The sequence below is a fragment of the Nelumbo nucifera genome, chromosome 3 (assembly GCF_055504915.1).
Source record: "Nelumbo nucifera cultivar China Antique chromosome 3, China Antique-T2T, whole genome shotgun sequence".
NCBI classification, from domain to species: domain Eukaryota; kingdom Viridiplantae; phylum Streptophyta; class Magnoliopsida; order Proteales; family Nelumbonaceae; genus Nelumbo; species Nelumbo nucifera.
The window spans coordinates 79,374,092-79,390,684 of record NC_142651.1 but is presented as its reverse complement, the minus strand read 5'-3'; the positions used below and the strand labels follow the sequence as shown (position 1 = coordinate 79,390,684).

Sequence of the window (16,593 nt, the reverse complement as noted above, 5' to 3'; positions counted from 1 at the left end):
CACCTTAACTGGACATCGAAGTGCAAAGTTATGGCCTTCGAAAGTTTTGCATGCATTAAGTGTGCAACCCGCAACTCGATCACTGGATCGAACGGGTCAACGGTCGAACTGGCTGGGTTGAATAGTTCTTGACCAAGTCAACGGTTTTTGACCATCTGATGGGTCTTGATGGAACTGGACCCGGAATCCTGTCCGGGTGATGGTTCGATTGGCTAGGTCAATGGTGGGTTGAAAGCATTGGCTCCATCCAATCCAAAGTGAATGAATAAAAGTACTTTTGTGAAAGTGCTTTTGTAAAAAGTACTTTTTGTAAAAGTACTTTCATAAAAGTTCTTTATGAAAAGTGCTTTTGTAAAAGTACTTTTATAAAAGTACTTTATTTTTGTAAAAGTAATTTTCATAAAATTACTTTTATAAAAGTACTTTTGCAAAAGTGCTTTTGTAAAATTGCTTTTGTAAAAGTAATTTACTTTTATAGAAGTGCTTTTATAAAAATACTTTCACAAACGTGTTTTTATGTCATTTTTAGTTTTGATTGGCTTCAAATTGAACAAGGGTTTGGTCTCATGATCGGATTATTGGGAATTTGGTTTAGGTACAATTCAAACTGATAAGAATATGGACCAATTTATTTTAGATTGGCCCAATTCAATAATTATAACGGACCATCCAAATTCGAGTTGATAAGGTTTGGATCGGATTGGATCAAATCCAAAACCGATCCATTGGCACCCCTACATAAAGGTGTATCAATATTTTGAACCATGCTTTTTTTAGTGTAAATTGTTGAAACCTCCCTTGAAGTTTAGTAATTGCAATTACCTCCCTTGAACTTTCTAATACAGTTGCAAGTAGACACCTCTCGTAGAATTTTATAGAAAAAGGTATAAAATATCCAAAATACCCACACAAGTATTATTGAGGTTGGTTTCTACCGAAAAAGCAATATAAACTTTATGAATAACAAAAATAAAGAAGAGCTAATTTTAAAAAATAAATCAATTTTAGAAAAGAGATTAGAAGGATTTAGGGTAATGATTTATATGAAGATAAAATTTGAAAAATACATTTTTATTAGAAATAAATGTATGGATATTTCGGACATTTTCATGTCTCTTAAGAAGATTTTATCGGTAGAGATCTACTTACAACAACCAATAATTTAACGGAGGTTTCAGCAATTTACACATTTTTTATAGAAGCGGGAAGAGAAACGATTCTGTTATATTACCACCGGTTTGTCCCGCCCGAACCAGACTCCGGACCAGGCCTTTTGCTTTATTGCTTTTTACTTTATACTTTTACTTTTTCGATATTCACGCTTATTTTATTGTTATTATGCTGCTTTGTCTTAAACCAGAACCAGAAGACTCCGGACCACGCCACTCTTCTCACTCTCACCTTTCGTGTTCTTCATCCATTTGGGTTTATCAATCTTCCCCTGAATCTCCAAAAGTCTTAAGTGGAGACCTTCAAGTCGACTTTCGTTACTCCCGGAGCTTTCATTTGGTGCGGTTTCTGTTGGTTCTGACGCTAATGGTCGAAATTAGTGTTTTTACGTCCAAAGACCACCGAATTGGGGGATTTCAGACCGAAATACCGGCCACTGAGGAGAGAGGTATTAACCCATTTTCCTTTTTTATTTTTTTTCGGAATCTTCTGTATCACTTCTTTCTTTTCTTCGCATAGATTAGCTGAGAACACAAATTAGTGAAAGATATTTAATTTATTTTCGTTGAAAATGGTTCAAAAAATGGAATTGTGTAAATTCGAGTTTTGTTTGGTACTCTGTAGACTTTATAGTTTGTTAGCTTTAGATATCTTGTATGGAGTGATTAAGTGGACATTTTAACATACGTTTGTTAAAATTCTGCTTCTTACTCTCATTAAACATTGAGATGTTCAATTTCCGAGATCATTTGGGGTTGAAATTATGAAATTTGTAATTTTATAAATTGGATGTTTTGTTGGATTTTTGTCGTATTAAGTGGAATCTCTTGTACATGTACTGGTGAGCAAATTCTTGGGTTTGTGGAAATTTAAGCCAAGTCCTTCGGTTCTCCGTTTTAGTTTTGTTTAACTTGAAGATTGGGTGGGAGTTTTAAGGGAACGGCGGAGGGGGAGGGATCTGAAGTAGCTCTCACTTGCCAGGTGCATGGACTCAAATGGGTTCCACGGGCGTATGCGCAGGTGGGCCAAAAGGAGAGAGCTAGTTGAATAAATGCACTAGATATTTTTGGCCTACAAAGGACCCTTTTGGATCCAATGCAGGGATCCAGTTGATATACATAATATCTTATCGGAATTCCAGGGTCAATAGAGCATCTAAAACCTAAGAGCAGTGGTTGTGCTATGGTGCCATGTATGCATGGTCACATGCTGTTAAGTCAGACAAAGACCAAATCTAAATGCTCGTCATATATCTGGTGCTAGCATTATCGAGAATTGGGTTTAGTCCTGGTGACACTTGATACTTGTAATGCCACACTTATTCTAGCATGCTTATAATACTCCAAGCTAAAGTTAGAGACTTTTTGACTTGATATTTTCTTTGGTATTCTTATTTTTAATATCTTTGTATTTTATTTATGTTTCACTTGGTTAATGCTTGCTTATTTAAAGTAATATGCATTTATATAAAACTAACATTTGTGGTTGTCGCATTTATTATTTAAAATTGTATTTATTGTTATGGTTTGGTCATTCTTCATAGAATATCATTTACAACATTTGTTAGAAAAAGTGATCTGGGCTAGAAGAGCTAGGGGCAGAGTGAAAAGGACTTGGGTGGAAGTAATATGAAATGATCAAGTGCCCATTATTTAACAATGGATATGGCACTGAACAGAATGGAGTGGCAAAACAAGATTCATGTAGCCAACCCCATGTAGTTGGGACAAGACTTAGAGGATGATGATATACCCATATAATAATTGTTTTAATATATATACCCATATAATAATTGTTTTAATACCTTATATTTGTCTCTGCCATTTTTATTAAAAGAAACTTGGTTTTGGTGTGAAATTTCTTTCCTCTTGGAAATATTCTTAATTTGCCTTAAGTTTACAGGAACTCACAAAACATTGTAAATTCAGAAAAATGTTTTCATAACTCAAGTGATGGTGACTTAGCTCAAATCAAGGGCATTTTGTCAATAAATCTGGATAAAGAACAAAATAACAGGAACTTTATTGACTGCAGTGCCCTTTCTTTCTTATATTTTTCCAAGTCGTCTTGCTGTAAAATCCTTTTGGGCTTAGCGATCGCCATTTGATGGATAGTAACCATGGACATGTGAGAACAATGCTATAAATCTAGGACAAACTTTATAAAATGTTAGAACAAGCATGAAGGAACAATTGGGATCACTGTGTAACCAAATAACTGATTCAAATAAGTACTGGTTGGAGGAATTGAAAATTACATATCAAAGTTTCACTAAAACCTTTTAAAAGATGTTTTCCTTATTGTGGAGGTAATGATCTTAGTACTTGAACCTTAAACTCAGTGTGATATTTCTCGTGTTCTTCCTTTTATTAGAAGTCTTGACAGCTCCCCTCCAAAGATCAAAGCATCCATTTGGGGAGTTGGTTTGAACATTAGTTATCACTGATGAGATGCTTTAACTGAGATGGAAAGCTTGGTTTCTCTCCTCTCATTTGTGCATCCTAGCCTCAATAACAATGAGGATGCCAACCCCTATTCTTTTCTTGTGTTTTTGTTAAGACTATATGGAACCAGATTTCTCCCTATTGGTGCCTTTTGGGTACAGCTAAATGACATTGAAAATTTATTAAAAAAATGATTTCCTACATTCACATTAGGAGAGGGAAATCATGTGGAGTTGCACTAGAGTTGCTAATGCAGGGGCTGAAGAGTCAAATTTGTAATTTTCTGTATTTTTGTATATTTGGACGGTATGGGTATTTTCGTCATTTTAACTAGTCCTGTGGGGGCTTGGGTTATAACATCTTGTTCCTCTAGTTTAGTAGGGATTGTCTTTCAATTTTTAGTTTGTTTGCATTAGTAGATAGAAAGTTATTGTGTTTCTTGATGCACAAGACAAGGAGTGGCATTTTTGTAATTATGGTGAACAGTATTCCGGGCCACACAAGTCACTCTATAAATAGATGTATTCTCTTCCTTCTAAAGCTAATGAATGAATGAATGAAGATTTCTTTAGAGCTCTCTTGCTGTATGGAGTGATTCCTACAAACCCTAGAGTGGTTCTAGGACCCTTGGAGTGATTCCTTGGGATTTCTCTCTCTTTTCTCTTTCTCTACCCTTTCTACTCTCTCTCTCTCTCTCTCTCCTTCTGCCTTGTGTTAGTTTGTTCCAGCTCTATTGCATCAATTAGCATGCGGAATCTAGGGCTATCAAGTATTGGAGGGAGTTTTCAGGAATGGGGAAGGGAATGTTTTAGCCATTTACTCAGGTCTAATTGGAGAAGGTGACTCTCTCAGGGCTGAGATCTTTGTGGCCTTGGAAGGAATCCAAAGAGCAAGAGAATTGAATATTAGGATGCTGGTAATTGAAGGTGACTCGGAGGTGATGGTGAGATGGTTAAAGGAAGACAAGACTGGAATGTATGGCTGGCTAAGGACATTGATTTTTTTTTTTTTTTTTTTTGCATACAAAACTGCCAAACCAGCAGCTTTTAGCATAGTTGCAGTCACAAAGGGTATGAAAGATTGTGTCTGGACAAATGGACAAACTTTACAAATGGGACACAAAGGGATATCAACAACACCTTTTTGCATACAAATTTTGATTAATTGAGATGGCATTCCAGATTATTGATCAAAAAATGAGATGGCATTCCAGATACACTTCCAGACAAAAGTCGTTTTTGGCTCAAAAGGAATGGACCACAGAAGCTTCCATTGCCTTTTATTAAGCTGTGCTGTGTGTTTTCTTGTCTTCATTAACCATGGATATAGCTATAAAATAAGCAGAGCAAACCAAGAAACATTCCATAGAGTTTGGGCCCAAGTAACTTCATTCTCCCATCTACCCATAGCAAACTTGATTAAAAGAACTTTTCTTAAGAGTAAAGTTTTGTAAAGTGCTTTTAACAACATCCTGATTCCATGTTTGATCATTTTCATTTATGAGATCCTTCAAACGAGTTGGATATCCCGGCCCCAATCTACAATCCATAATTTTGAAACCCTCAACCATTGGAATCCATGGATCTTCCCATAAGCTGATAGAAGAACAAACATTTATGGGCTAACAAGCATCTCTAATGATGCAGGAAATGTTCAATGAATTCTATGGGAGAGAAATAATAAATCCAGGTCTGAAATCAACTTTTATTTCTTTGGTGCCTAAGAAATCTGATGCAGTCCATCATTGAGAGTTTAGGCCCATAAGCTTGGTGAATAGTTTGTATAAAATAAAATAATTGCTAAGGTTCTCTCTTTTAGGATTGAGGTAGCTCTCCCTTTCATTATTTCACATAATCAAGGTGCCTTTGTGAAGAATAGGCAAATCACTTATCAATTCCAATTACACATTTGCAATTTGTAGATGACACAATTTTATTTTGTGAGGGAGGGAATAGAAGGTGGGCCAGGAACATCAAGTTAGTAGTACTTTTGAACAAGTCTCAAATATAAAAGTCAATTTTGATAAAAGTTGTATTGTGAGTATTAATGTAGAAGAGAGGGAGATGTTAGAATATTCTAACATTTTCGGTTGTGAGGTGTCTCAATGGCCATTGAAATACTTTGGTCTATCTTAGGGGGACTGTTATGGACGCATTCCTCGAGAAGACGTACCGTCGCCACCGGCAGCAACAGACACCTGATCCACCGCCAGCAGCAACAGTGATTCAATGATTCTCATCCTACCCAGTTCGGCAACAACAGCCTTATCTAGATTAGATTAGATCATCTTGCTTGTTCTTATCTTATTGTTCTTATCTTATTCTATTGCTCTTATCTTATCTTGTTGGTAGCTTATCAGATTAGGATTAGTTTGTCTTATCCTTAGCAAGATAGAACTGGAAGTCTCCCTATTCAGCAAGGAGACTCCCTTTGATTAGGACTCTTGTAATCTCCTATTTAAGGAGACCCCATTATTGAATGAGGATATCAAATTTCCAGTCAAGAAAGAGAGTAAAAGGAGAGTTCGGTGATCTCTTGGACAAATCACCCTCTAGGATGCCAAGATAGGTTCAGCTAGGAAGGGGAGGAACAAGGGAAAACAGGAGCTTTTCCCCGTGGACCAACTCGTGACGAGATCCTACACCCGGGCCCATAACAACTTGGTATCAGAGCCAACCGTCATGGGAGATCTGGAGCAGCTATCATCTAGGGTCCATGAACTGGAGCATAGGCTCGTGGAAACCAGCGTGGAGGTTCGTGAGGTCAAAGACGATGTCTAGGAGCTGCGACGCTTGCTGGAATCCAGAAGGGGCTGTAACCACAAACAGCCGCCGACCAGACTTGACGGAGTCGTCCGACGAACAGCAGGTTGTCGCCCCGGTAGCCGCAGTCATCCCCAAGTACAATAGGCTGGAATCCTCGTCGTACAATGGCAACGGAGACCCCTTAGGCTGGCTGTATCGCTGCGAGCAGTTTTTTCGGAATCAATGGACAGATGACCGGGATAAGGTAAATCGTTCTATATTGCTAGAAGAGGATTGTGTTAAAGCAGAAACAGAACGTGCTAAGGCACCGGTAGATTTCATTACATTGCAGCTCCACAATTTGATGTATGAGAAAATTCATTTTGTGAAAGCCATAAAGGTGCGCAAAGATTTCAAGTCAAAGTTTCCGGATATTGAACTTGTGCCTGAGGAAGAGTTTTTCAATTCAGCCCCTCAAGATATTAAAGGATCTGTACTATCAAAAGACAGTGCACATGACCTGATGCTAAAGCGGCTTAATTTTGAGCTTTTCCGACGAAAAGAACTCTGCAAACTTCATGAGAAACTGGAGCAACACAAGAAAAGCCTTATGGAGACCATTGCACACCAAAAGAAGTTCCTTTCAAGTCTCCCGAAATCTCTGAAGAAAGCATCCTTGCCTATCCAACACCAACTAGGGGTTCTGCATACAAAGAAATTAAAGCAACATAATTTAGCAGAATTACTGCCACCTCCACTCTATGTGATTTACTTACAATTGCTGGCTCAGAAGGAGGCATTTGGGGAGAGTATTGAATTGGAAATTATAGGAAGCATGAAGGATGCCCAAGCCTTTGCCCACCAGCAAGCAATTAAGGACAATGGTCTTTCTACAAATACAGAAATGAATAAGTTGGAGGATGATGCGCCTGATGAGGAAGAAGAGGGCCAAAGAAGGAGAAAGCGGCCAAAGAAGGTTACTGGAAAAGAAAACCTTGACCAATTAGGAATCTATCGATCTCATCCTCTTAAAATCATCCTTCATATACATGATGATGAGGTTTCAAATCCCAAGCCTGCAAAACTGGTTACTCTGAGGTTTGAATACTTATTGAAGTTGAATGTTGTATGTGTTGGGATTGATGGCTCTCAAGAAGGACCTTAGAACAACATCTTATGCAACTTGTTTCCTGATGATACTGGTAATGAACTTCCCCATCAGTCAGCTAAGCTCTTTGTTGGTGCTGCTGTTGAAGTCTTGGTAGAATGGTGTAATTTACCATCGGCCGAAGCCACATGGCTCCCATTGGCAGAGTTCCACGCCACATATCCAGAGTTCGAGCTTGAGGACAAGCTCGTAGTCCAGGAGGGGAGTAATGTTATGGACGCATTCCTCGGGAAGACGTACCGTCGCCACCGGCAGCAACAGGCACCTGACCCACTGCCAGTAGCAGCAGTGATTCAATGATTCTCATCCTACCCAGTTCGACAACAACAGCCTTATCTAGATTAGATTAGATCATCTTGCTTGTTCTTATCTTATTCTATTGCTCTTATCTTATCTTGTTAGTAGCTTATCAGATTAGGATTAGCTTATCTTATCCTTAGCAAGATAGAACTGGAAGTCTCCCTATTCAGCAAGGAGACTCCCTTTGATTAGGACTCTTGTAATCTCCTATTTAAGGAGACCCCATTATTGAATGAGGATATCAAATTTCTAGTCAAGAAAGAGAGTAAAAGGAGAGTTCGGTGATCTCTTGGACAAATCACCCTCTAGGATGCCAAGATAGGTTCAACTAGGAAGGGGAGGAACAAGGGAAAACAAGAGCTTTTCCCCGTGGACCAACCCGTGACGAGATCCTACACCCGGGCCCATAACAGGGACAATTCAAAGAAGAGTAGCTTCTGGGATCTTGTTGTAGAAAGATTTGCTAAAAGACTTGCCTCATGGAAGAGAGGCTATTTGTCATTAGGAGGTAGGATTGCTTCAATAAGATCCACTTTAGCTATTTTTCCTGTTTATTACATGTTTGTTTTTAAGATGTCGAATAATGTAGGAAGAAAAGAAGAAAAGAAAGTCTAGAGAAAAATAAAGGGTGGGACGAAGAAGGTGGAGAAGAGGAGTGTTTGGAAGAGGATGACTAAGGAGTTGAAGTTATTAAGTTGGATCATAAGAGGACTGAGGGAAGGAAGAAGAAGGGCCCAGGTAAGGAACCTGATCAGAAATCTTAAACTAGAAGTAGTGATGTAGTAGGAAACAAAATTTGGAGAGCTTTTGAGTTAGGAACAAAAAATGAAATTTGGGGGGAAGAAGAGGGAGAGAGGGTGGATCTTAAAGTGCTGGGGCTCTCAGGGGGTATGGTTGGGAGCTTGGAATTAATTGTAGCAATTGTGGGTAAACTGGTCATAGATTGGGTGTTAGTCACTCTAGATTTCGACCAAGTCAAAGTATCTGATTTGCTAGAAAATTTTTGGAGTTGCCTTAAATTATAACCATGCGATGTAGAGGCATTTTCAATTTGATTAGTTTTATTTGATATCTATGGGTGTGCCATCTTGACAACCAATCAATTTGTAATGTTTCTTTTTCTATTTTAATGAAATCTTTTTTTTATTCTTCAAAATGAAAAAAAAGAGAGTGGGATGAAAATTGGAAAAGCTGATGAGAAGCTTTCTATGGGAGCTAGGGGAGGAGAGAAAGGACCATAGAGTTAGATGGGAAGTGGTTAGTAGAAGCCAGGAGTTTGGTAGTCTAAGCATAAGCAATTTATGAAAAAGGAATGTGGCATTATTGGGGAAGTGGCTATGGAGACTACCTGTGGATTGGACCTTTCATTGGCAGGGCTTTTCCTCTTTACATATAGAAAATGATCAGGCTTGAGCTTGGCCTCAGCCCGACCATCGGGCCTGGATCTTGATCCCGAGCTTGGCCTTACATAAAGCCTGAAGCTCGAGCCCAATCTGGACAAATATTTTATACTAAATTATATATTATAAATAATATATTATATTTTATAATATTCTATATCATTGTTTTAAAAACCGACTCGGAGGCTGAACCATTTTTTGCCTCTGGGTTGTGGGTCACCGGTTCGACCGGCCAGGTTGGATGGGTCAGACAGTGCCATGTCAGCCATATGGAAATTCAAATATATATATATATATATTTTAATTCAGCTTTAAATTTTTATTTGTAAAAAAATATTAAAAATTGCAATTTAAGGCCAAAAAAAGGTTTTTTTTGGAAAAAATAATGGGGCAAGGCACCTATTGCTCCTTGGGATGCATAGATCTCGAAAAGTTACCCAAAATAAAAAAAACCACCTGAATTGGACATTGGAGTACAAAGTTATGGCCTCGTGAAGTTTGCATACATAGTATGCAACTCGCGACCCAACCGAACAGGTCAATGGTCCAACTGTCGGGGTTAGATGGTTTTTGACCAAGTCAACAGTTTTTTGACCTTCTTCGGGTTTTATTGAAACTGGACCTAGAATCTTGATCGGGTGACGGTTTGAGTAGTTCAACCGGTCGGGTCAACGGTAGGTTGAAAACACTATTCTATATATCACAATATATAATACCTTTTTCGCTACTAATTTTATTTTTATATAATATATATTATGTATTATTAATATATATATATTATATTTTTTACTCTATATAATATTATCTGGCCAAGCTTGGGTTGGATAAAAAAACAGTTGGGTCTGATGTTTAAAGCCCGAGCTCGAGCCTGCGGGCTTCAAATTTTACCCAAGCTCGATTTAGAACAGGCTGGGCCAGGCTAGCCCATCGGGCTACCCAACCTATGAACAAGTCTACTATGGATAAAGACAAAATTTGGGCTAAGGTGGTAGAAAGCATTCATGGGATTGCGGCTGATGGATGGGATGTTGGTGTACTGAATAGGGCTACTAGAGCTTCCCCTTGGAAAGCCATCCATGCTATTTTACCTTCTTTCTTGTCTTTTATCAGGTATAACTTTTACTTTGGAAACCTTATAAAATTTTGGGAACATGTTTGAGTGGGGAACTTTCCTTTGAAAGACAAATGTCCCTCTTTGTTTTCCTTTTCGAGGTACAAAGATGAGCCCATCTCCACTTTCATTGTTTCTTATAGTTTAAGAAATGGTTTTGATTGGGACTTGGGTTTGAAAAGAGGTGTAAGGGATTCAGAATTAAATTGTGTTTTGGCTTTGCTTCATGTTCCTGATGGGATCTTTTTGGATCCCTCTAAATCTGACAGCTGTATTTGGACACTCTCCTCCTCTAGTACCTTTTTGTGTGCCTCATTTTTCAAGGCCCTAATTCAACCCTTTGATAGTCTGGGGCATCCTTTTCCTGTAAAGAAGGTTTGGAGCAAACCTATCCCTCTAAGAATTAGAGGTTTTTGTTGGAAAGTCTTCTTGGAAAGAATTAATACTTGTGATCTACTCCAAAGAAAAAGACCTATTGGTGCTTATGCCCACCTTGGTGTATTCTTTGCAAGGATAATGGAGGAACTTGCTTTCACTTATTAATCTCATGTCCTTATGTAACTTTTATTTGGGAATGATTTTTCTCAATGTTCGGGTGTAGGTGGACTCACCCGGCCCAATGTACAAAGCTTGTTTGCCTCTACTTTCTTTAGGTGGCCAACGAAAAGGGGAAGAGTAATGTGGAAGTGCTTAAGGATTGCTTTGAGTTGGACCATATGGGAAGAAAGGAGTTCAAGAATTTTTTCAGATAAGGAAAGAAGTAGAGAGGCAATCATAGAGACCATCGTGATTAGAGTAGTTCACTGGGTGAAGTCGTTGGAGCTGTTTGCTGACTTCTGAATGGGTGACTTTATGAAAAACTGGAAGTGGCTTTTTCAGATCGTTACGAGATCGCAGCAAGCCCCCTTTGGTCCCTACTAACTAATGGTGAAGTAGTGCTGGTAACCCAGGTTCTTTTGGCATTGGAGGTGTTTCTGGAAATAGTGAAGGCAGAATTATTGGTTTATCTTCAGGCCCAATTGGTGGGTGACTCTCTAAGGGCTGAGGTTATGGCTGTTATGGAGGGAATGCAACAGGCAAAGGATATGAACTTAAGTAAGTTGATTATAGAAGGTGATTCAAAGCTGGTAATGGAATAACTGCAAAAGGAAGAAATTAGATTCTAGAATTTCAATAGTGAAAGGAAGAAATTCAAGTGGCTGACACAAAATATGGATGTGAGACTTAGTTGGGTTAAAAGAACTGCTAATGTAATAATGTTTTTGCTGATGTTCTAGCAAAACAAGGGGTGGGAAGAAATCAACTGTTTTGGGATCAATTATAATTTTTAAGTTTTTCTTGAGGAGAGTTAGAAAGTTTACCTCTCCAGTCTCCTCTTTCTTGCATCTTTTGTCCCTTTTTAATCATTAATGAAATGTGCTGTTATTGATAAAAAAGCATCTCTAATGAGGACATCTTGTCCCGCAAGCAAGCTTTTCCATCCCCAAGATCCATGTCTAGGTAGAGAAAAAGAAAGAAAACTTTTATTTTTCACAGATTTTGTTTTAGTGAAGATATAGTTATCATCTACAAAAAAAAAATGTGAAATAGTGGGGCAATAGTTACTGAGCTTTTATTCTAGATATGCTTTTACTTGTAATCTGGTGGTTCAAAGCAGCTAAGACATCAGAGCAGAGAAGGATTAATCATGGTGATAGCAGGTCTCCCTGTTTGAGGCCCCTCTGGAGAGAGAGAACTTGCTAGGAGATACATTTATGAGAACTTGTTAACCAACAGTAGAGAGTCTAGGGACACACTCCACCTACCCTATCCACTTGGCTCCAAAACCCATCTTTTGCATTGTGTTTTTTTTTTTTTTTTTTTCTTTTTTTTTTGAGGAAAGGTCATTCAACTCTATCATAAACTTTGTCTATTTCCAGCTTCATAGCGACATAAACCTTTTTTACCCCTACAATTCTTCAGGTAGTGCACCAATTTGTGGGCTATAAAGATATTATCATTTATCACTCTTCCAAGAACAAAGGTACCCTGCTTAATGTTAATGATTTTGTTGAGAATTAATTTAAGTCATTTAAGTCTGTCAACCAAAATGAATCTCCATAAAGGCCCCTTGAGGCAAGCCCAAACAAGTCCATAAAGGCTTTTGGGCCATTGGATTAGCACCCCTACCTAAATTTTTGGCCCGTATATATAAAAGGGGTTGGTTTTGTGATTTTAGTTGTGACTCATTTTATTTGTAAAAAGCAACCTTAGTTTTCATGGGATTTGATAGACTAGGGATCCGGTTCAGAAGTCATCATTAGGGCTGCAAGTCAGATCATCTGATATGAAAAATTTCAACTACATTGAGCTTGGATTAGGGTTTGGACCCTTCTGAAACTGAACAAATTTTCAACCCAACCTGACATAAGTTCACCCCTAATCATCATCATCATAATCTAAGCCTTGGCCCAACTATAAGGAGTACATGAATCCTGTTTCGCCATTCCATTTAGTTTCGTGCCTGTTTGGGAAGACTTCCATACAGTGGCTTTTGGCTTTGCAAGGTGGGCCTCACACAGAAGGCCTAGAAGCTATGTTTGGTGAAAAGACCTAGAAAGCCCCTATATGCTTTCATTTAGTCATGAAATCGACTTTCTGGTGAAGCTAGTTTTAGTAGCTTTTTCAAAGCGGCTTAGTGAGCAGCTTAATCAAAGCTGAAGCCCTTCCAATAGGGGTGCAACTTGGGTTGGTCCAAGTTAACATTTTACATTGATTCAGGCTCAGGCTTCAGGTCAAGCCCATTCAAAATTTGACAAAATCCCAACCCTATCCCGCCCAAGTTGCACTCCCATCTCCCAAACAGGTTCTTAGTGCCACATCCATTGTTAAATTTCAAGTTTAGAAATATGTGATTTATATATCACCGAAGGGGGCGTACTGGCCCCTGCTTTAGTTACATGTATTGCTGATGCGGATTTACTTGTTGTTTTGTCCTTTTTTTTAATATTTTTTCTGTTTCATAATCAGTGGTGTAGACAGAAATTTTTTCTAGTAGGGTCATACAACTTAAACCTTCGTAAATGTTATTCTTCTTGCATTTTTACATTTTCAACTGCCCAAGTTGTAGCTCATGGAGGCCTTTGTTTCCGTTTGAGAGGGCTTTCACACAGTGCCTTGTAGTGTTGTATGAGCCAAGAAACCCAGAAAGCCGTGAAGCCCTATTCGGTAAAATTCCGGAAAGCTGAATATAGGCTTACATGGGCCCAAAAATCAACTTTTCGATGAAGCTGGTGGGAGCTTCTTGGAAGCGGCTCTGTCAATGCAGATCAATCACCGCATAAACCACCCCAAACGGGCTTTTTACATACGTAGTATAAAAGTAAATTGGTCTAAAGTGCAAATAAAATGCCTAAATTGACCCCACACTTATTTTTTCATTTAACTTTACTGGGGTCAACATGGGAAAATGGGCTGAAAAGCCTGAAAATAATACATGAACTTCATTCTCTTTTTCCAACTTCAGTGGGGTCAATTGACCCCACTCAAATAAACATAGCTCCACCCCTGTTGATGATTGGCTACTTCTCTATGCTAATATTCTAATTTTGTCCTTGGGTATTAGGTTATGTTATGCTAGTTTGTTATGCACTTCTTTTATTTTGGCGGTTACATACTAGTGACCAGAAGAAATAGGTGGTTATACTTTTTTCGGATCCTTAAATATGGATTGTTGGTTCATTGACTCATTAGTTTCTCATCTACTTCTCTACTTCTCTCTCATACATCTTTAAGTAATTAATATATGCATGTAATTTCCTTGCCTAATAACTATACCTGTTATTGGCAAGACTTTCACCTCTTTGTGGGTTATTTGAAAGACGTGGCTCTTTTATTTTGAAAAAAAAATTTTGTGTTACCCTTTGATGGCCTTTCTTTGTAATGGGTTTGACTTAAACCCAGTTATGTTAATGGGATTATACCAACTATTTTTGCTAAACCCCATTTCTTCATTCTTACAGGTCTGCTGAAGTCACTATTGGTTACTGGAAATCTGCTTTGAATTGTAAGAACTACTTGATATCTATTTATCTTAATTATTTTTTTCTTTTTGTTTCAGTTATGAATTTTAATATGCTATGGAATGTGGAATTTGGAAAGATATTGAGCCAACAGACAAGATTTATCCTTGGGAACTAGTCCAGGGTTGGTGGGTTGAAAATCTTGGGAGGCTCTTATGTATGTTGGGGGAGGGTAACATGAGGGGTTGGCTCTCGGTTTAATACATAGGGAGGGTTTGATGTACTCTCATAGTTCTTTCCACTTTTTATTCTCATCAATTTCTATATGTTACTATCCGCCCTGCTCCACCACCCCCCAAAAAAATTAAATAAATAAATAAAAGAAGTTAGAATGTGGAGTTTGGGTACAGCATGATAGAGTAAACTTTGGTTTATGGTGTGAACTTGGAGATTTTGTGATATTTGACTTTGGGTTTCAACTGAAACCTTATGAATCCATCATTACTAAATGTCTCATTATATGCTTAGATGTCAACTAGCCGACTCCTGCTTCAACAATCCATAGATGATGCTCCGACTAGTACTGCAAATTGGACACTTGAGTTAGAAAACACATATATCGACATAATGGTGGATCATGTCAAAAAGGGAGACCGGAACACGACAACATTCTCGAAACCAGCATGGAGACAGATTCGTGAGGAGTTCTACATCCAGACAGGGAGGAAGTATGATCTAAAGCAGTTCAAGAACAAGTTCAACCTGTTGAGAGCACGTTATAGGGTTTTTAAGAAACTACTGACATTGCCCCCTGGCTTCAGTTGGGATCCAGTCCTGAAAACTGCCAGTGCCCCAGATGACGTATGGGATGATTATATAAAGGTGGTTTCCATTTTGTCAACTAGTTTCTTTTAGTTTTTTATTAAATATGCAATAGGTTTTGATGTAATATTGTATTTAACCTATAGGATAATCCAGATGCAAAGAGATTCCGTAGAGCTGGCTGTCCCGAGTATGATCAGTTGGAGATCATATTTGGAGATGCAACTACATCAGGGAACACTGCATCTGCAAGCACACAGGATTTGCCATCCACTGATGATGATGTAGAAAAACGTGAAGTTGACATTCCCTTTGCATTACCTTTTTATGCTCCATTTGAGGCATGTATTACTTCCAATATGTCAGAGGATGTCGAGGGTGATCTAGATGATAACACCTGCCACCGGTCACGTACACCCTCTAGCACTCATCGAGGGAAGAGGGAACGGACCTTTGAGATGTCTGATGCTATCAAATTCATGGCCCAAGCATCTAATAGAAGGACAAATGCACTCATTGAGCGTGCTGAGAAGTATTCAATTGCAAAGTGCATTGAAATACTTGAGGGTATGGAAGGCCTTCCTATGCGAACTTACTTGAAGGCAACAAAGATGTTCCAGGAGAAGGGATGGAGAGAAACATTTATTGAGATGTCTGAAGATCGTAGGAAGGGTTGGTTGGAGGGGGTAGCGTCTGGAGAGATTTAAATTTGCTTAGCTTATGATTCGGAACCATAATTTTTTTTTTTTTTTCTTTTATGTTTAGTAACTTGTAATGTGATAAATGTGTTTTTCCTTCTCCAGATTGGTCATATCCTAGTGGATACATCTTGTTAGTTATATCTGTTTTCAATGGTTAAATTCATTGGACCATCTCATTTTCTTGTTTTAAAGGTTGGTGCATGTATATTCCTTTTTGCATGCAGTGTTGTATGACACATTTTTCTGTGGAATATGGATTAATGTGTCATTAATTTGTTGTTATTATTTTGTATGGGGTATCAATTGTTGGATTTTAATCTCATAAGAGATTAAATCCAATGGGCTTGATTGATCAATTATATGAGAAATTGCACCTGCATACTTGATTGAAAAATTAGCTTTTTTCTTATAAAACCCAATTTTGAACTTGTTCTATATTGAAAAATTATAAGCTTTGTTTTTAATATTTCAATAGGAGTTGATTTACATTCCTTATAAATAGTAGAGTATGAGGGTTTGATACCGTGCAACGCATGTACACGCACGCGCGCGCGTGTGTGGGGGTTTGGTGCGTTGCTGACCGTTGATCATCGTTGATGAGATCAACGGTCACGATTCGATCGGGTGTGATCAAGAGGCACAATTCAAAGTTAACAGTCATTAACTGTTAACTACTTTTTAAACAGTCACAATGTTTGAAATTGTGATTGTTCAAGGTGCCTTCTCTAAACC

General features: G+C 38.2%; 1 protein-coding gene and 1 pseudogene across 2 annotated transcripts; both read left to right on the top strand.

Annotated features, from left to right (window-relative positions):
- The first annotated feature begins 1,352 nt into the window (after positions 1–1,352).
- On the top strand, positions 1,353–16,133 carry LOC104588761 (L10-interacting MYB domain-containing protein-like). The gene is made up of 4 exons (XM_010246830.3): positions 1,353–1,618; positions 14,339–14,382; positions 14,867–15,220; positions 15,307–16,133. The coding sequence occupies exons 3-4, from the start codon at positions 14,867–14,869 to the stop codon at positions 15,865–15,867; spliced, it is 915 nt and encodes a 304-aa protein (XP_010245132.1). The 5' UTR covers positions 1,353–1,618; positions 14,339–14,382; the 3' UTR covers positions 15,868–16,133.
- LOC148801396 (THO complex subunit 5B pseudogene) lies at positions 2,697–8,407 on the top strand (annotated as a pseudogene). Its single transcript, XR_016084560.1, has one exon. The product of XR_016084560.1 is annotated as a THO complex subunit 5B pseudogene (transcript).
- Positions 16,134–16,593: the final 460 nt, after the last annotated feature.